The 14820-nt window shown below is 43.6% G+C and overlaps 1 protein-coding gene across 2 annotated transcripts in view; it reads right to left on the reverse strand.

Annotated features, from left to right (window-relative positions):
• The window catches only part of VIPR1 (vasoactive intestinal peptide receptor 1), a 75877-nt gene extending 63575 nt beyond the window's left edge, over positions 1-12302 (reverse strand). For both annotated transcript variants that reach the window (XM_010282246.1, XM_010282247.1), the window contains exon 1: positions 12190-12302. In XM_010282246.1, coding sequence (XP_010280548.1) covers positions 12190-12256 — 67 coding nt within the window. In that variant the 5' untranslated portion in view covers positions 12257-12302. The remainder of the gene's footprint in view (positions 1-12189) is intronic.
• Between the last annotated feature and the right edge of the window lie 2518 nt (positions 12303-14820).

Consider the following 14820-nt stretch of genomic DNA (forward strand, 5'->3'; position numbering starts at 1 on the left):
GAAAGCAGAAAGGATCCGCAGACTGAGGATAAGTGAAATGAGTTTATCTTAGACTTTGTCTCAATATTTGTGGCAAGACAGCGATATGGATTTCATTTTTCCCAACTTATGTACAAGCTGGAGAGTAACATGAACACTGTTACTTGCTATAAAAACTGGTTTGCACTTCTGCAGTGGCTTCAAGTAGAAGCTGTCCGAGCACTCAACAGGAAATCTTAAAAGATATCTTTCTTCCTAAATGTTTGCAGAAATTTGACTCAAAAACATATGAAGGAAACCTCACCTTAAGCCCCCAGACTGAGTCATTCTAAACAGCGTGAAAGAAATCACCAGAGACTATTTCTGGAGGACTATTTTTTTAAGTGTGAAAATCCTATGAGTTTTTCAATCATCAACATCTACTAGGAAACAAGCTTTTTAAAAAAAAAGTTTGTTATCTTTCAGCCTTTCTTTAACCAACGAACTAAATAAACATTTGAATTTTTTTTCATCCCTCCAGATCACTCTTTCTATAAATCAAATTTGTGAGCTGAGCCCTTTTGCCTAATTCCAGAACATGTAAACTGAAATAAAAGATGCCAAGATTTAAGACAAAGATTTATAAAGTGGGTTGCCAAAAACATAACTTATCTCCTGACCAGCATCTAAACGAGACAGTTCTCTAGTTCTCTGACACAGAGCATGCTTAAAGATTTATTCCAGGGTTTTCTCATTCCTCTCTTAAATCCCCCTGCTCTTCCAGAAGTTGTAGAGAATAGGAGTTATAGAGAACCAGACTTTGAATTTAAGGTACCTACCCTTCCTGTATGGTGTTTCCCATGTTGGCACCTCCAGAGCACAATTCATAGTGAAGATGACCAGGCTCAACATATAGCAATGACATTGACGGTTAGGGAGGCAAGAGTGGCTACCCTCATAATGTGAGATGCGAAATGGGACTCACCCAGGCTGCAGCTCCTTTGTACCTCTCTGTCTTGCTTACCAGAAAGAGACAGGGATGTTGCAAGGAGGAAAGCATTAGAGATTTTGTGGGGCTTCCTAATAAAACCAGCCAAGCAAGGACAGGACATGAGTGCAGCAGCTCTCACTGATGGTTCAAGCGCTGTGAAAATCAGAAGACTTTTCCTCAACTTTCCAACATTTAGCTAAATCTGCATGAATTCCTTGACCTGCTTAAATGTATGTGCAGCTCGAATGGTAGCATCACGATGAGAGGTCAGGAGACATGGCCACTCTAATGAAGTGCAGGCCGTCCCATTGACCAACTCAGCTTGACTTGCTGTTTGAAGACAGACAGGCAAGTGACAGCCCCCCTTGGCAACGTGCTCACGGTTTACCAGTCTGGAATAAGCTGTGGCGAGGTCTCTCCCATAGCAATTATGGCACGATCAAGAGGAATCTTAGCCTGTTTCTACTTTAAAGGATCATCCTGTAAGTTCAAGACCAAATTAAGTGCTTTGCAATGGAGGAGATTCTCAGCCAATGCAGTGTTGCTCTTCTTCAAGGTAAATATTGGGTTAAGATATGACACTCCAATAAAAAAATGACCTGTCCTGCTACTAGAAAGATACTGCTGTTCTTATGCAAAGCTGGAGAGGGCTTCATCATGCAAAAACTTCATGATCTGGCTCTTGCTTATTCAATGTGCTGGAGTTTGTGCTGGAAATGTGCTTCTCGCCCATAAATATTGAGGGGCATCTGCAGAAGCAGGAAAGGTTGTGTGGGAGCCCTGTACCTTAGCTCTGTAGGAAGGGACAAAGAGGGACCAGAAAGCTTTGTTTTCACATGGAGGCATATTTAATGGTTAGAATGCAACAAAAAGGAAAAGCTAAATTTGTAAGACACCAATAATTTAAGACCTTTCCATAACAGAAACCCTACTTAGGCCTGGTGGATGTAAAGTGGTGGTACCTCTGACCTCAGCTTCTCATTGTTCTCCACAATTTCACTTTCCTATGTTAAAAGGTCTGGATAAAAGAAATAAAGGCACCTAGATTACAGAAAGTCCAGTGCATAGTAAAACCAGTGGAAAGATCTCTACCAGCTGCAGCAGGTTTTGGACCTCAGGCACATATTGTAACAGGAGTTCAACTAACTTACGGCATGTGCAATGTTTTCCGATGTACTCGTCCTATGTAAAAAGGGTGGATACCATCATGAAAGTACCCTGATACAGTCAGCCAGAAAAGAAAAATAAAAAAGATCAGGAAAGTGAGATTTCTTAATGAGAAATGTGACAGGATGTGAGGGGGACAAATACAAGTCTTTGTCAGGAACAAAATCTCTGCATAGATAGGTTTCACCTGAGCAATTATCCAGAGCTTTGAAAATGCTTTGAATTTGCTTTCCATTGGTCTGTAACAATGGCATTTTCTCCTTATTTTTATAACCTCTGCATAACTGAGGCTGTGAGCATTTATATATTATCCCATGCTAAAAAAAAAGTAACCACGAAGTCTGATGGCATTTAAAAATGTTACATATTCTCCAAACTAAAATGTCTTTTTCAGTACAAGACTTATGTCCACTAAATGGCTGTTAATCCTGACTAGCCACAAGACAGCTGTTCCCAAGTCAAGCAAACACTGCTGTTTTGTAGAAAGCTTGCAGCCAGGACATGTCAGCAACGGGCAAAACAAAAGCAAAGCCTCGAAACAGATGTTGTAATGTCTTATCTCGTGATTGTGTCTGTAGAAAGGCGAGGTCAAGGCAAAAATCAGCTCTTAGCTCTACAGAGAAGAATGATGAGGTGCTGTGTAGATCTGTATTTGAATTTCATCCTGCCACTATAGGTATCTGGACTTTAGCTGGTAGGATAGGCTCACAGAGCAACATGCAACTGAGGAGGTACCACTATTCAACTGGAAATTAGCAGTCCTTAACAGAGAGGTGCACGCTCCTTGAGCAGTGGTTTACCAAGCAAGGATGGACGGTCAGATAACAGCTTTGTAGGGAAAACAACTTTGGGTACTATTTCCTCAGAAAGAGTCTCATGGCCTGGAAGAATGGCCATCCACTTCAGACTGGATCAGAGCAGCCAACACAAATGTCTGGGGGCTGCACACATCTAAGGGTTGAAGCTGGGTTTACCACCATGGCAACACATGCTTCCTTCTCATGTTTCAGATGCCAGCTTTCCTACTGTGGTCAAGGGAAGGTTATCCTCTGAAAACTACGGGGCAGGCTTCTTTCCTTTGAATTTCCAGAGAAAAGGTTCCACCGCTCTAAGAGCTGCAGCAGGAAGTGCTGGTGGCTGGGAAGAGTCCCAGGGGGAGGTGTTAATGAAGGAAGGTCATTAGGAGACACCATGGAGTGGCCTGACTCAAGTGAGTATCATGGTGACTGTCCCGTAACTGGAAGAAAAATTTCTCTTAAAAAAAGGCACCTTAACTCTAGTACTGATCTTCTAAGAGAGATAAATGAGAGTCTGGGCTTTAAGGTCTTCATGTCACATGGCTGAATTTTGTTGTAGGAGAGGCCATATTGTCCGTGAATGGGAAGGACTGACATCATATCTGAAAGTTCACCAGTGTTGCTGGTCACAGCAAGACTGAAACCAAGGGGCCCTTTGTATCACCCAGACAAGAGTAATACAGTATAGTAAATTAAAAACTAAGGAAAGATGACACAGAAAGAAGTCCCATGGGTCCCTTTGCATTTAAAAAGATCTTTAAGATCAAATGTAGGTATCTATTTTAGACTGAACTAAATTGTTCTCCAGGCTTCATTGAATATGTTGACTAGCTCCTCAGGGTTTGATTTATCTGACCAGCAGTAGTCATTTAATGTCATTCCTGATGTCCCAGGATACATTCTTGGAGGGGCGGTGGATACGGTACCAGACTTGTGAGAGCCCTACACAATTCTGAAAAGACAACTAGAGGCCACACTGATTATCCAAGAGCATCTGTTAAGAACTTTGACATGTGGCTAGGTGCTCACAACAAGGGTCTGACTATTTTTCTTGACTTTTTTCTTTGACTGCTTTGAATCACGAGGACAAGCCTGCCTGCTTCCTCTGCAAGCAAGGTCTCTCTGCAGGCCTTCTCAGCCTGGAGACATGTCTCTCCTCTGGCTATGCCAGTGACACCTTACATTATTACCCAGAGTCCCCCTTGGACATCTGCCAAGACATGTATTTCCCCTGGAAGTTACAGTTCAGTGGCTCATCTGAATGATCCCTCTGTTATTGAGTTTCAACCAGTGGCCGTTTGCTAATGAAAATATCCATCCTCATCTATGTGGAGGTGTAAGGAGCACTTGCACGAGCACTTAGAAAGTCTCAGAGACGTACCACAACCCTGACGCAGCCAGAAAACATAGCACTTCCCCAGCCTTGGGTGAGTGGTCCATCCACCCACCCTTCTCCACCCTGCTGTGTGCACTACCTCAAGCGCTTGTGTTACCATCAGCCAGGTAGTACCTGCTCTAGCGATGGAGCACCTGGAGACCTGGTGATAACTGGACTGTCACACAAATCCAACTGACACATCATCTATCCCAGGAGGTCTTATGCAACTGGAAGGTGAGAATTCACTGGAACTTTTGCAAGCAAGGAACTATTAATTATTTCTTATCTTACTGCACTATAAACAGATGGTGATGAATAAACAGACTCCTCATTTAAACTTCATTAACGTTTTTCCAGCTTGACTTTTAATTTCCATATGTTCACTGCTTCTTCTCCCATCAAACACGCCTTGACTTCTTCAAGGGTGACTGACAAAGAGCCCCAAGCTCCAAATTTGACTTTTCAAGCCAGCCTCTATTCTAGGCCTGTGGAACAGCAAAAGCAGTTTACAGACAATAAATAACATGGGTGATTTCCCACCTGGATTTGTTTGCATGTGACGATGCTGGTGATGAGCTTGCAGGACTCAGCTCTATAGCCCACAGGAAGTGTGAAGCATGTACAAGTTAAGCAGATATGAACAGGTCTTGGGAAGGGGATTGGCACTATTTTTTTTTCATATTTTCCACTTTTCTGACCTTTTGATCAGGTTTCAAATGCTGCTTGCAAGACAGACAGGTCTAGATTGCAAATACAAAGTTCAGTGCTGAAGTACTTCAGGTATCAGAAGCAGCTTGACTGTAGCAGCTCCTTGATGGCTATTGGCAATTTCCGCTGACACTTAGAAAATCATCTCAGCTGTCTCCACACTACTGAACTGTGGGGAACAGACTAAATGCTGGTCTGACCCTGTGAGATGCTGACAGACTCCAGCTGTGAAGTTCTAAGCTCGTTTCACTTACACTTAACTTCTGCAGAGTTTTGTATCCAAATCAAGCTGAAGGTCTTCCCTTCAGGAAGGTAAAAAAAAGTCCTGAAAAACCACAAAGTGACAGGAGTTCAACAAAGGGAAATGCAAAGTCTTACATTTGGGAAGCAACAATGCCATGCACCCATATGGGCTGGAGAGTAGCGTTGCAGAGAAGGACCTGCAGGTCCTGGTGGACGCCAAGTTGAACATGAGCCAGCAATGTGCTCTTGCCACAAAGAAGGTGAATGGTATCCTGGGCTGAATTAGGAGGAGTGTTGCCAGTAGGTTGAGGGAGGTGACCCTTCCTCTCTGCTTAACACTGGTGAGACTTATCTGGGGTGCTGGGTCCAGGTCTGGGCTCCCCAGTACATGAGAGACATGGCCATACTGGAGAGAGTCCAGCAAAGAGCTGCAAATAAGATTAAGGGACTGGAGCATTTCACATATGAGGAAAGGCTGAGAGAGCTGGGACTGTTCAGCCTAGAGAAGAGAAAGCTCGTGGAGGATCTTATCAATGTCTATAAATATCCGACGGTGTTCAGGGAAAAGCAAAGAAAACAGAGAGGCAGTGGGCACAAACTGAAAAACAGGAAATTCCATTGAAACTTAAGATTTTTTTTTCCCTGTTAACATACTTAAACACTGGAACAGGTTGTCTAAAGAGGTTGTGGAGTCTGTATCCCTGGAGATATTCAAAACCCAACTGGACATGGTGCTGAGCAACCCGATTTGGTTGACCATGCTTTAATCAGGAGTTTGGACTAGATGATATCAGGAGGTCCCTGCCAACTTCTGATTTTGTGATACTAATCCAAGGAACTACGTTAATGCAGAAAAACCGCATCCCACCTGCTCAGGTCATCAGGCTCTGGTGTCAGGAGTCTTCTGCGGTTTAAAGGTGTCCTCTCTGTTCTTGAATATTTTCCCGCATACTCCAACTTCCATGCCATTAAAGTAAATCCCAAAACTGGGCCAGGATTCCTGTGCCTAAGTGCTGCCTGATATTCCCACCACTCTCCATGAAAACTGTTTACTGTATGATGCCATCCCTCCTGCACAGTGGCACGGTCTCCAGAGCTGCTCATCCCACCCAAACACCAGCCACAGTACCTCGTTCAACTGCCATCCCTAAAGGACTCTCCTGCTTCTGAAGGAATATCTGATTGCAGAGCAAACTGATCAGCAATAGTGGGATAAATGGATAATGAGCTGAGCCAAGCGGCCTAGACCTGATTGCTTTTCTTGGCTTTTTAAGAAAAAAGAGAGGGTTACTTTATTTTATTTGGATGCTTCAGGTTAAGCTGAACCGTTTGTAAACTGCAGCCATGGAGAGGTGAAGGTTTCTTAAAAACAAAAACCCCTCTGTGCTCGGGAATCATTACATAAAAAAAAGCAAGTGGCAGTCGGCAAGCAGCAACACAGTGGTGAGACCTGCCTTGCAGCAAGCCAAGCTCAGCCACACCTCACATAGACGGAGATCTGCCACCATCTGTGGGCCTGGAAAGCAAAACCTCCTTCAGCCATCCTCTCCTCCTAACCCTTGGGAGAGCTTCCCTACTGCCGCTCACTGTACTATCAGCTAAGCAGTCCCTGTATCGCATACAGATGAAGAAGTATCTGGCTGAAAAAGTATCTGGGAAGCCTAGTTTTCAGTGGGGTGGGGATTGCATTCTTCACTTTTGAAATATATTTCTAAGCATCATCAAAGTAACGCAGAGGACTGAGGAACTCTATTTATTATAAGCTGCTAAAACTACTAAGTGCCTTGGAGAACCCCAGGTTGTGGAATTGCTTTATTTATTTGTTTTACACTGCAGTGGTGGGAGATGCCACCAGAGAAGCAAAGAGAGAGAAGACAGCCCAAGCAGCCGCTCGGCAGGTCGCAGCCTGCTATCGCAGCGGCTGCTGGCAGCGTGCAAACTCCTTTCTGCAAAGCAATTCTCAAAAACTTCTCCTCGTGCTTGTCCAGCAGGGCAGCAGAGAGACCTCTCCCTGAAGGCGTTCCAGTCCTGGGACTGACTTGGCTGAGCTGATCCTGCGGTCGCCCAGGCAGGACTCCCACAGCCACTGGCGGCAGAAAATTTGGGATGACCTGGGAACCTTTTGAACGATGCAGCTGAACCCCCACAGCGGACCTGCTGCTGGTTGCTCACAGCACACTGACCTTGCCGACAGCAGTGCTGCAGAGTCGCTCGTGGTGTAACTGCACCGAGGTGCTGCTGAGCTAATGTCCCAGCCGTTCTGGACGACGGAGCACTGTCAGGACCGGAGCTCCTGCCTGTTGCACCATCGCATTGCTTGGCACTGGCATACAGGGCAACGCGGCTTTGTATGTGTTAGATATAACCTGAGCATCCCCAAGGATATATATTCCCTAAGCAGCTCCTGGGAAAACATCATCCACAAAAATCTGCGCCCACACTGCAGATTGATGTACGATACTATGTGCAGATTTATTTGGGAGAAAAGAGGTGGAGAAGGAGAAGAGGCAAACTAACCTGGATGACATGAATTTTCTTTTGGGGTGTTATTTCTACCCAGATACATAGTAGCTTCCTGTGGATTTAAATTGCGAGCATTGCCAAAATACTGCATTTCCTATTCCTCTGTCTCCCCGGAGTACTTTTATACGTCCCAATCGCAAAATAGCTGGACACTTTGCAATTTGTTTGTCCTTACCTTACCCCTGCTAGGTAGGAAAATATTTGTATTTCTGATTTAAAGGCGGAAAACTAAGGCCAAGAGACCCAAGAGTCACCTTAACTACAGCAACAGCACCGCTGTAGTTGCAGTGATCTATGGGTGTCAAGTGAGGCAAAGTTTGCACGGAGACCAACTGTGAGACTAGCATGGAGTGGGATTAAAACATACTTAGGGCAGGAGATTAAGGCATCCACAGCTAATCATTCACATTTGCATGACATCATTACAAGCAGACATGATCTGGGTCATTCACAGTATTTTATCTAGTGCATCCCAGCCCTGCCTGCCTTGAGAACGGCCCATTTTCTGCAAGGAAAGCCAGACTCCTTAAGCATAAAAAAACCTTCAAATTTCAGTAGTCCAACACTCAGGTACATCGGTGTGTGAGGCAATCCCGCAGCACTTTCTCCTTGGCTGTGTGATAAGGGGAGGAATAATCAAAACTCATGTTCCGACATGTCAAAACCCAGAAAAAAGTTTTCTATATCACTTCATAGAAGTGGTGCAAGCAACCTCATTGACTTGCGTTTTAGGTCCTTTAGGAACACAGTCTGCATTGGGATTGAGACAAGGCATTTTGTCCATCTCCTCCCGCATTGAGCGGGGAAGAATCCTGCCACTTGCACAGTAGCAGGCTTTTCAGAAGGTTTTTTTAACAATCCCTCAAATTATATTGTAAGGACTCTTTGAGTGCCAAAGGGCTGGAAAGGTCATCTAACATATACCCAAGCGAAAGTTTAGCTTGCTGAAATGCAATTCTGTATGTGAATGAACAGATTCATCACTCCTAACGATGGAATTGGGACTTTACTTCATTTGGCCAAATCCTCTTCAAGCCAGTGAACGCCAAGACAGGAATCATCGGTGAAGTGTGGTTATTTCCAACACAGCTGAGCTGCTCACTAAGAATCCCCTCACAGTAAATGAAGATCTCGTCAGCCGGCAGGACAATCTGAACATAGTTCATCACATACTGAAAGAGATGCCTACACTTGGCCAGAATACATTAGAGCTACCTAAAATCAGGTGAAAGAAGTCCCTCACCAAAAGTCAACCCCATGCAGTGGCATGGAAAGTCAACCCCATGGAATGGCATTTTCCCGTGTGAGACAAACTGATCTCAGTCTACCTAGATTGATTTTAGTGGTAACGAATCCACTTCTATATTGAATCACCATTATCACTTTACATCTTTACCAGTTATTTCAGCATCGAGGTAAAAGGATAACAGGGCAGAGGATCAGAAGGGCAGTCCTGCTCATGAAATCCAGTCTTGTGCTACGATATGCAACTGCATCTTACACAACCTTTCATAAACTGGGCAAGCTCTGCCATGAAGTCAATAAAACATTCCTTCCTGCAGACCTCCAGAAAGGCTGTTCAGTATCCTCTGATGGTTACAAATTTCTTTTAAAGTCCAGACTTTGATCTCACAGCCGTTTTATTCTCCTGTGAACACACTGCCAGCTTAAAGTGGTCTTCCCTGCTGTTTTCTCCCCAAGCTGCCTCTTCTTCAGCCCTTCCTGTTTGAAAAGCTGACCTCTTCTCATTAGAGGTGGTCACACTTTTGTGACCCCTGTGTCTCTCCTGTGTCCCTGCTAGAGTCTCCTGAAATGTGGGTAACTTCACTGACACTGAATCACACTCCTAGTAGGGAATAGAGAGACTCCCATCCTGCTAATAATAAACAGCAGTCCTGTGGTCCTGGACTGCTGACACCAGAAACAGCAATGGGCACCTACTACCAGCACTGAAAACACAGAGATTTAATTTGAAAAGAAAGCATCGATTTTATGCACGCATATACACCCACCATAAGGAATGGGTGTTCAAAGACAAGACGGCGTTAAGACAGACATTATTGTTTATCAGTGGAAATCTACCTGCTCCTGCTGAGCCGGTGATCAATCTCAGCACCACCATCAGGTGTTCTTAACAGGTAACTGATCTATCTGGCACATCAAATTACATCTGTGATTAAGCCCCTCTGATCAATACAATTGACAATGGCTTCTAAATGAAGCTTTATTTCCAGATTGTACCGAAACAATGTGTTTCCTTATTTCCACTCATTTAATTAGAAAGGATAACAGATCGGTTGTTAAACCTCAAGTGATTTTCTTTTTGCTGAATGGATGTGGAATGTACAGAATATGACACACCTACCTGTCCATAAATCAAGGTATTTCATTATGGATGGCAGGGAATCTCAATTGCTTTCCATTCTCCTTCTCTGGGGGACTGAACTGTGTTCAAACTACATTTTTCCTGGGAGTTTTACTAGGATTTTTTCTTTCCAGTAACATTCAGATTAAATAGTCATCACCTTCATATGATCTGATATCATGACCTTCATCAGATTTTTCCTGAGAGAAAAAACTTCCCCCTCGCCCCTAACTGTCAAAGTTCAATGTTTTATTTTGCAGCTATACTCAGCTATATTTGTCGAGTTATGAAGCCCCACTCCAGAAAAACCTCTTTTTCAACCTACTTATGCTCACACGCTGTGCCTTGAACATTCCAAGGGAGAAACACATCCCATGTAGGTACTTTGAAGTTATCTGTCCACACCACTTTCAAAACAGACTTCTCCATAAGATGATTCACCCATAGTCACCCATTTGAGAGCCAACACTTTAGAGATGTTGGTTTCTTTCTGTTGATTGCAAGGGCAGCCATGAGTTTCTAGGTAAGTCAAGTATTGAGCTCTTAAATACTTGCTGATGTTTTGGGGCAAATGGATGCCAACTGCTTTCCACACAGTTTGCATTGTAAAATTTAGTAGAGCACATGCTGTGTCCCTACACACACTTGTTCCACACTGATGTCATCAATGACCATTTCTACCCAGGACATACAGACATACACCAATGACATCTGACATTAACTCAGGAATAGCAGGTACTGTCTTCATGGACAAAAAACATCTTATAGTGCTCATAACTGAAATTTCTGAATCGGAACAGTCCTTCAGTTTCTAGCCTAACTGCAAGCAAGACCAAGGGGGAGAGGACGAGAAGACATCCTCTTCCACTTTTTCTTCTTTCAGGAGGTTGGATGCAAATATCAAGCAAGATAAGCATCTTCCCACCCCTTCCCCCAGCAACGTGATCCCTTGTTTTCGGAGCCTGACAGCTTACTACTGGTCCCTACACCTCCTTTACTCACAAAACCAGGATCTGGTACTTGAGAAAGGTACTTGGAGGGGGAGAGGTCCAACTCGATGACTCACTCTTGGGGCTTTGACTGCTGTGGGATGGGATGGGATGGGATGGAATTGGATGGGACGGCACCAAAACCAAAAGCTTTCTCCCTCTGCCACACTGATTTCTACAATTTAAGACTGACCATGTGTGGCTGGGTCAAAATTTCGCAATAGCATAGACTCTTTCAACATCACACAGCTGTGCCCTATCTCACAGGTTGGTCTGCAGCTCCTCTGCTCACAGCGACATCCCACAGCCTCTCTCCTGCTCTGAAACCCCATGTGCCCAACGGATAGTGTGCCATGCCTGCTCCTCGAGGGAGGCACAGCCTCAGTGCTGCTGCCTGAGGCCAGGATGGAGAAACCTTGGGAGGCTGGACAGCAAAGGTGGCATCATTGACCTGGCCCTGCTCTCCTGATCACTGAAGAAGGGAGTGGGTTAAAGGGGCTGGAGAGCCTTCCAGGAGGACAGCCCAGTGTGGTGGGTGCTCCATGTCACGTGAACAAGGAGAAGGTCTCAGCCACCTGGCCCAACTTCACAGATACCTTGCAGTCTCAGAGCACACCCTTCCTTCCTCTGCTTTGCCACCAGGACAGGAGCAATTTTGGCATGGGGATGGGAGGACAGTTCAACAGAGAAGGTTGCCATGACTTCCCCTGAAGCAAATCAAAGCCTATGAGAACTTCAGGCTTTCATATCCCAGGGAAAAATTGGTTAAGACACTTCCAGTTCAGAGAGATAGATGACTGACTGTGATTAAACACACAAAGACACCTAGGCTAAGCTTACCCAGCTGCAAGGCAGTGAGTGATCCCCAGAAAGCTATTCAAACTCTTAGTCGATTGAATCATACTTTGGAAGTACCTATTTCTCTCCCTCCTCATGCAAGAGCTCAACATCAGCTGGAGTGACTGCCCGGCTCCAGCAGCAGAAGGGGTGAGAAATGGCACGGACGAGGCAGATGTGAGGGTGGGTGATGTTGGCTTGCAGGCCAGGGATAGAAGAGCGTGTCCCCATACCTGAAGTCTGGTTATCCCAAATAAGTTCTGCCAGGCACTGGCTCCGCTCCTCTTCAATCTCCTGCATGATGCTGCACTCTGGACGTGTGCTGGATGCCTGCAGAAAGGGCAGAGAAGAGTGTGAGCAAACCCCATCTATCCTCAGAGAAGCATTCCTGGGCATTCATTCTATGATTCTATGATTCATGGCCATCTGAGCTCCCCTGGGCCACTGCACAATGGGGATCTTATTTTGTGTTTGCTTGAGAGAAGGGAGTGTAACCCAGAGCCTGATGGAAAAACAGCATTTCCCTCTATGCTTTCATTAAAAAAAAAAAAAAAAAAGTAACCTGTTTTGTTTCTGATGATCAGGAGCAATACTGCTTCTTCATGGTCCAGGAACCCTGCCTGACTAACCTAACACCAACAGCTATCTAGGGCAGGAAGATGGCAGTTTTAATATTCATGCCAAGAGCAGTGGGATCTGTGCTTACATGGTTTATTCCCTCTGTTCTCACATGGCCTGCCTCCTGGCTCATGCTAATTCAAAACAAACCAAAACCCAAATCAAATAAGAACAAAATATCTGATGCAGATTAGGAGATCAAGGAACTAAAAAGCAGGAAATTCCCAATGACAAGACTTTTTCCCCCAAGTGGTTTCTCCTCGGTCAGACCTAATTATATTGTGTTTGTAATACAACAGTGCCTACAAATGTTCAGGTAATTAATCGTGGAGTCCTTACAACTTGTAATTCATGAACTGCCTTAATCATAAAATGCGCAAATGACAATTTTTACTCCAAAAAAGGAAACAGGAGCTGGACAATGCGTCACATAACACAGTGTTTCCTTGTCACCAACACGCTCTCAACTTGGAGAGAACACCTTCCTTCATTGCTATGGCAATTGCAAGCAGAAATTGAGGTCCCATTATGCACAGTGCTGCACAAACCCACATCTCTTTCAAAGAGATTGGAAACAGAATTCAGTGGGGAGAAACCTATACAGAAACTCAGCTGCAAAGAGGGGAGTGATGTGAAGAAAACAGAAGTGTCTGCTTGGGTTTATACTGTCACCGTTAAATGTGATGCAGGAAAAACCATGAGTTGGGTGATCTTCAGGGACAGATTTTGAGGACAGAGGATGAGCCTTTGCCTGTAAGAAGTCATTGATTCAGTGTTCACTCTTGCTGGATGTTGGACAAAGCATGTGTTTTCATCAGAAATAGGCACAGAAAGGAAAATAAAAAACATCTTTTCATGTCTTGTTTCAAGATGAGTGAGCTACTTCTCTATCCATATAATTGCCAGACAAGTTTGTAAGACAGAAGGCCCAGAAACCCTTTGGAGGAACAATTGCTTGATGTAAATCGCCCTTTGGATTACAATTATAAAATAATTTAGCACATTAAATTTATTCTCACCATCTCTTATTAACCCAACCTGCTCTCTTCCCTGTTTCACCCATGTCTTGTTCAGACTGTGATTTTCTTTAGGTTGGGAATGGGCCTTGAGTAGTGGCGTATAAACAATTATGCATTTTTCTAGTCAAATTAAAAATAAAAAAACAAACATGAGAAGGGGGAGGGAATTATTTGAGGTTGTCTTCGTACTCAAAAGTTTCTTTTTCCCAAAGGGAAACAGATCTTAAAAAATTTTATCTTGGCTCATCTAAAATATCATAGATTCATTTTGTTTTGATTTACAGTGCTTCTTGCCTTTTTATTTTAACCTTAAAAAAGCATGAGGGGAAGCGTGAGAGATTTGCAGAACACTCACTGCAAAAATAAAGATTGAAATGTTTTCAAAACATTCTGACTTTTTCAAAGGAAAGTTTTAAGTCTCTGGACTTAAACTATTGCCAAATTCATCTCACATCTATAAATAACTCAAGTTTTCACTTTATAAATTAATTCATACAGTTCTAACTTTGATCAGGGTTGGCAAAGCATTGTGTACTTCTACAACGTATTTAAAAATTTTTTTATGCAGTAAATTCTACCAAACCCATTAGCAAGTACGTCACTGCTACATCTTTCCTTCACTAAAAATGCATGCCTAAATCGGTTGGTTACATATTTACTTTTGACTAAATGTTTTATCACCTTTCAAATAAAAATGAGGCTGATTCATTGTTAGTATTCTGAAAAGTGGTCTTGTGATAGATTCAGGAAAACTTAATTACAGATGTAATTTTAAAAATATCATATTTTTTTCATACAGTTTAAGAGGAAAGATATCTATGTCAGGCAAACCACTGGAAAAAGAGTGTCCAATAGTTAAAGCATCAAAATACAGGTAATATTGGCTTTTCTAGTGTTGTTGCTGACTTGCTGTGAATTTTTAAGCAAGGTGTGTGGCTCCATTGGCTGAAGGAGTATTTGGGTGCCCGATCCCCACTGATTTCAAGCAGCGCCATACACTGAGGTGAGATTTAGTCTCCCAAATAGAGGTATGTAGCCTCAGCAGACATATCCTAGGGTAACCCTCTTTGCCATCAGCTTTCACTCCAGGAGGCACAGGCATGTATAAATTGTATGTTGGACCTGCCAACCCCAAAACAGCTAACTCATGTATATTAAGCTCTCTAAAACAGTACTAGATACTAAAAGCAAACACAAAGTAAGTTTGCAGATGACACCAAGCTGGGT

The sequence above is a fragment of the Phaethon lepturus genome, unplaced genomic scaffold (assembly GCF_000687285.1).
Source record: "Phaethon lepturus isolate BGI_N335 unplaced genomic scaffold, ASM68728v1 scaffold3652, whole genome shotgun sequence".
In the NCBI taxonomy this organism is placed as follows: Eukaryota; Metazoa; Chordata; class Aves; order Phaethontiformes; family Phaethontidae; genus Phaethon; species Phaethon lepturus.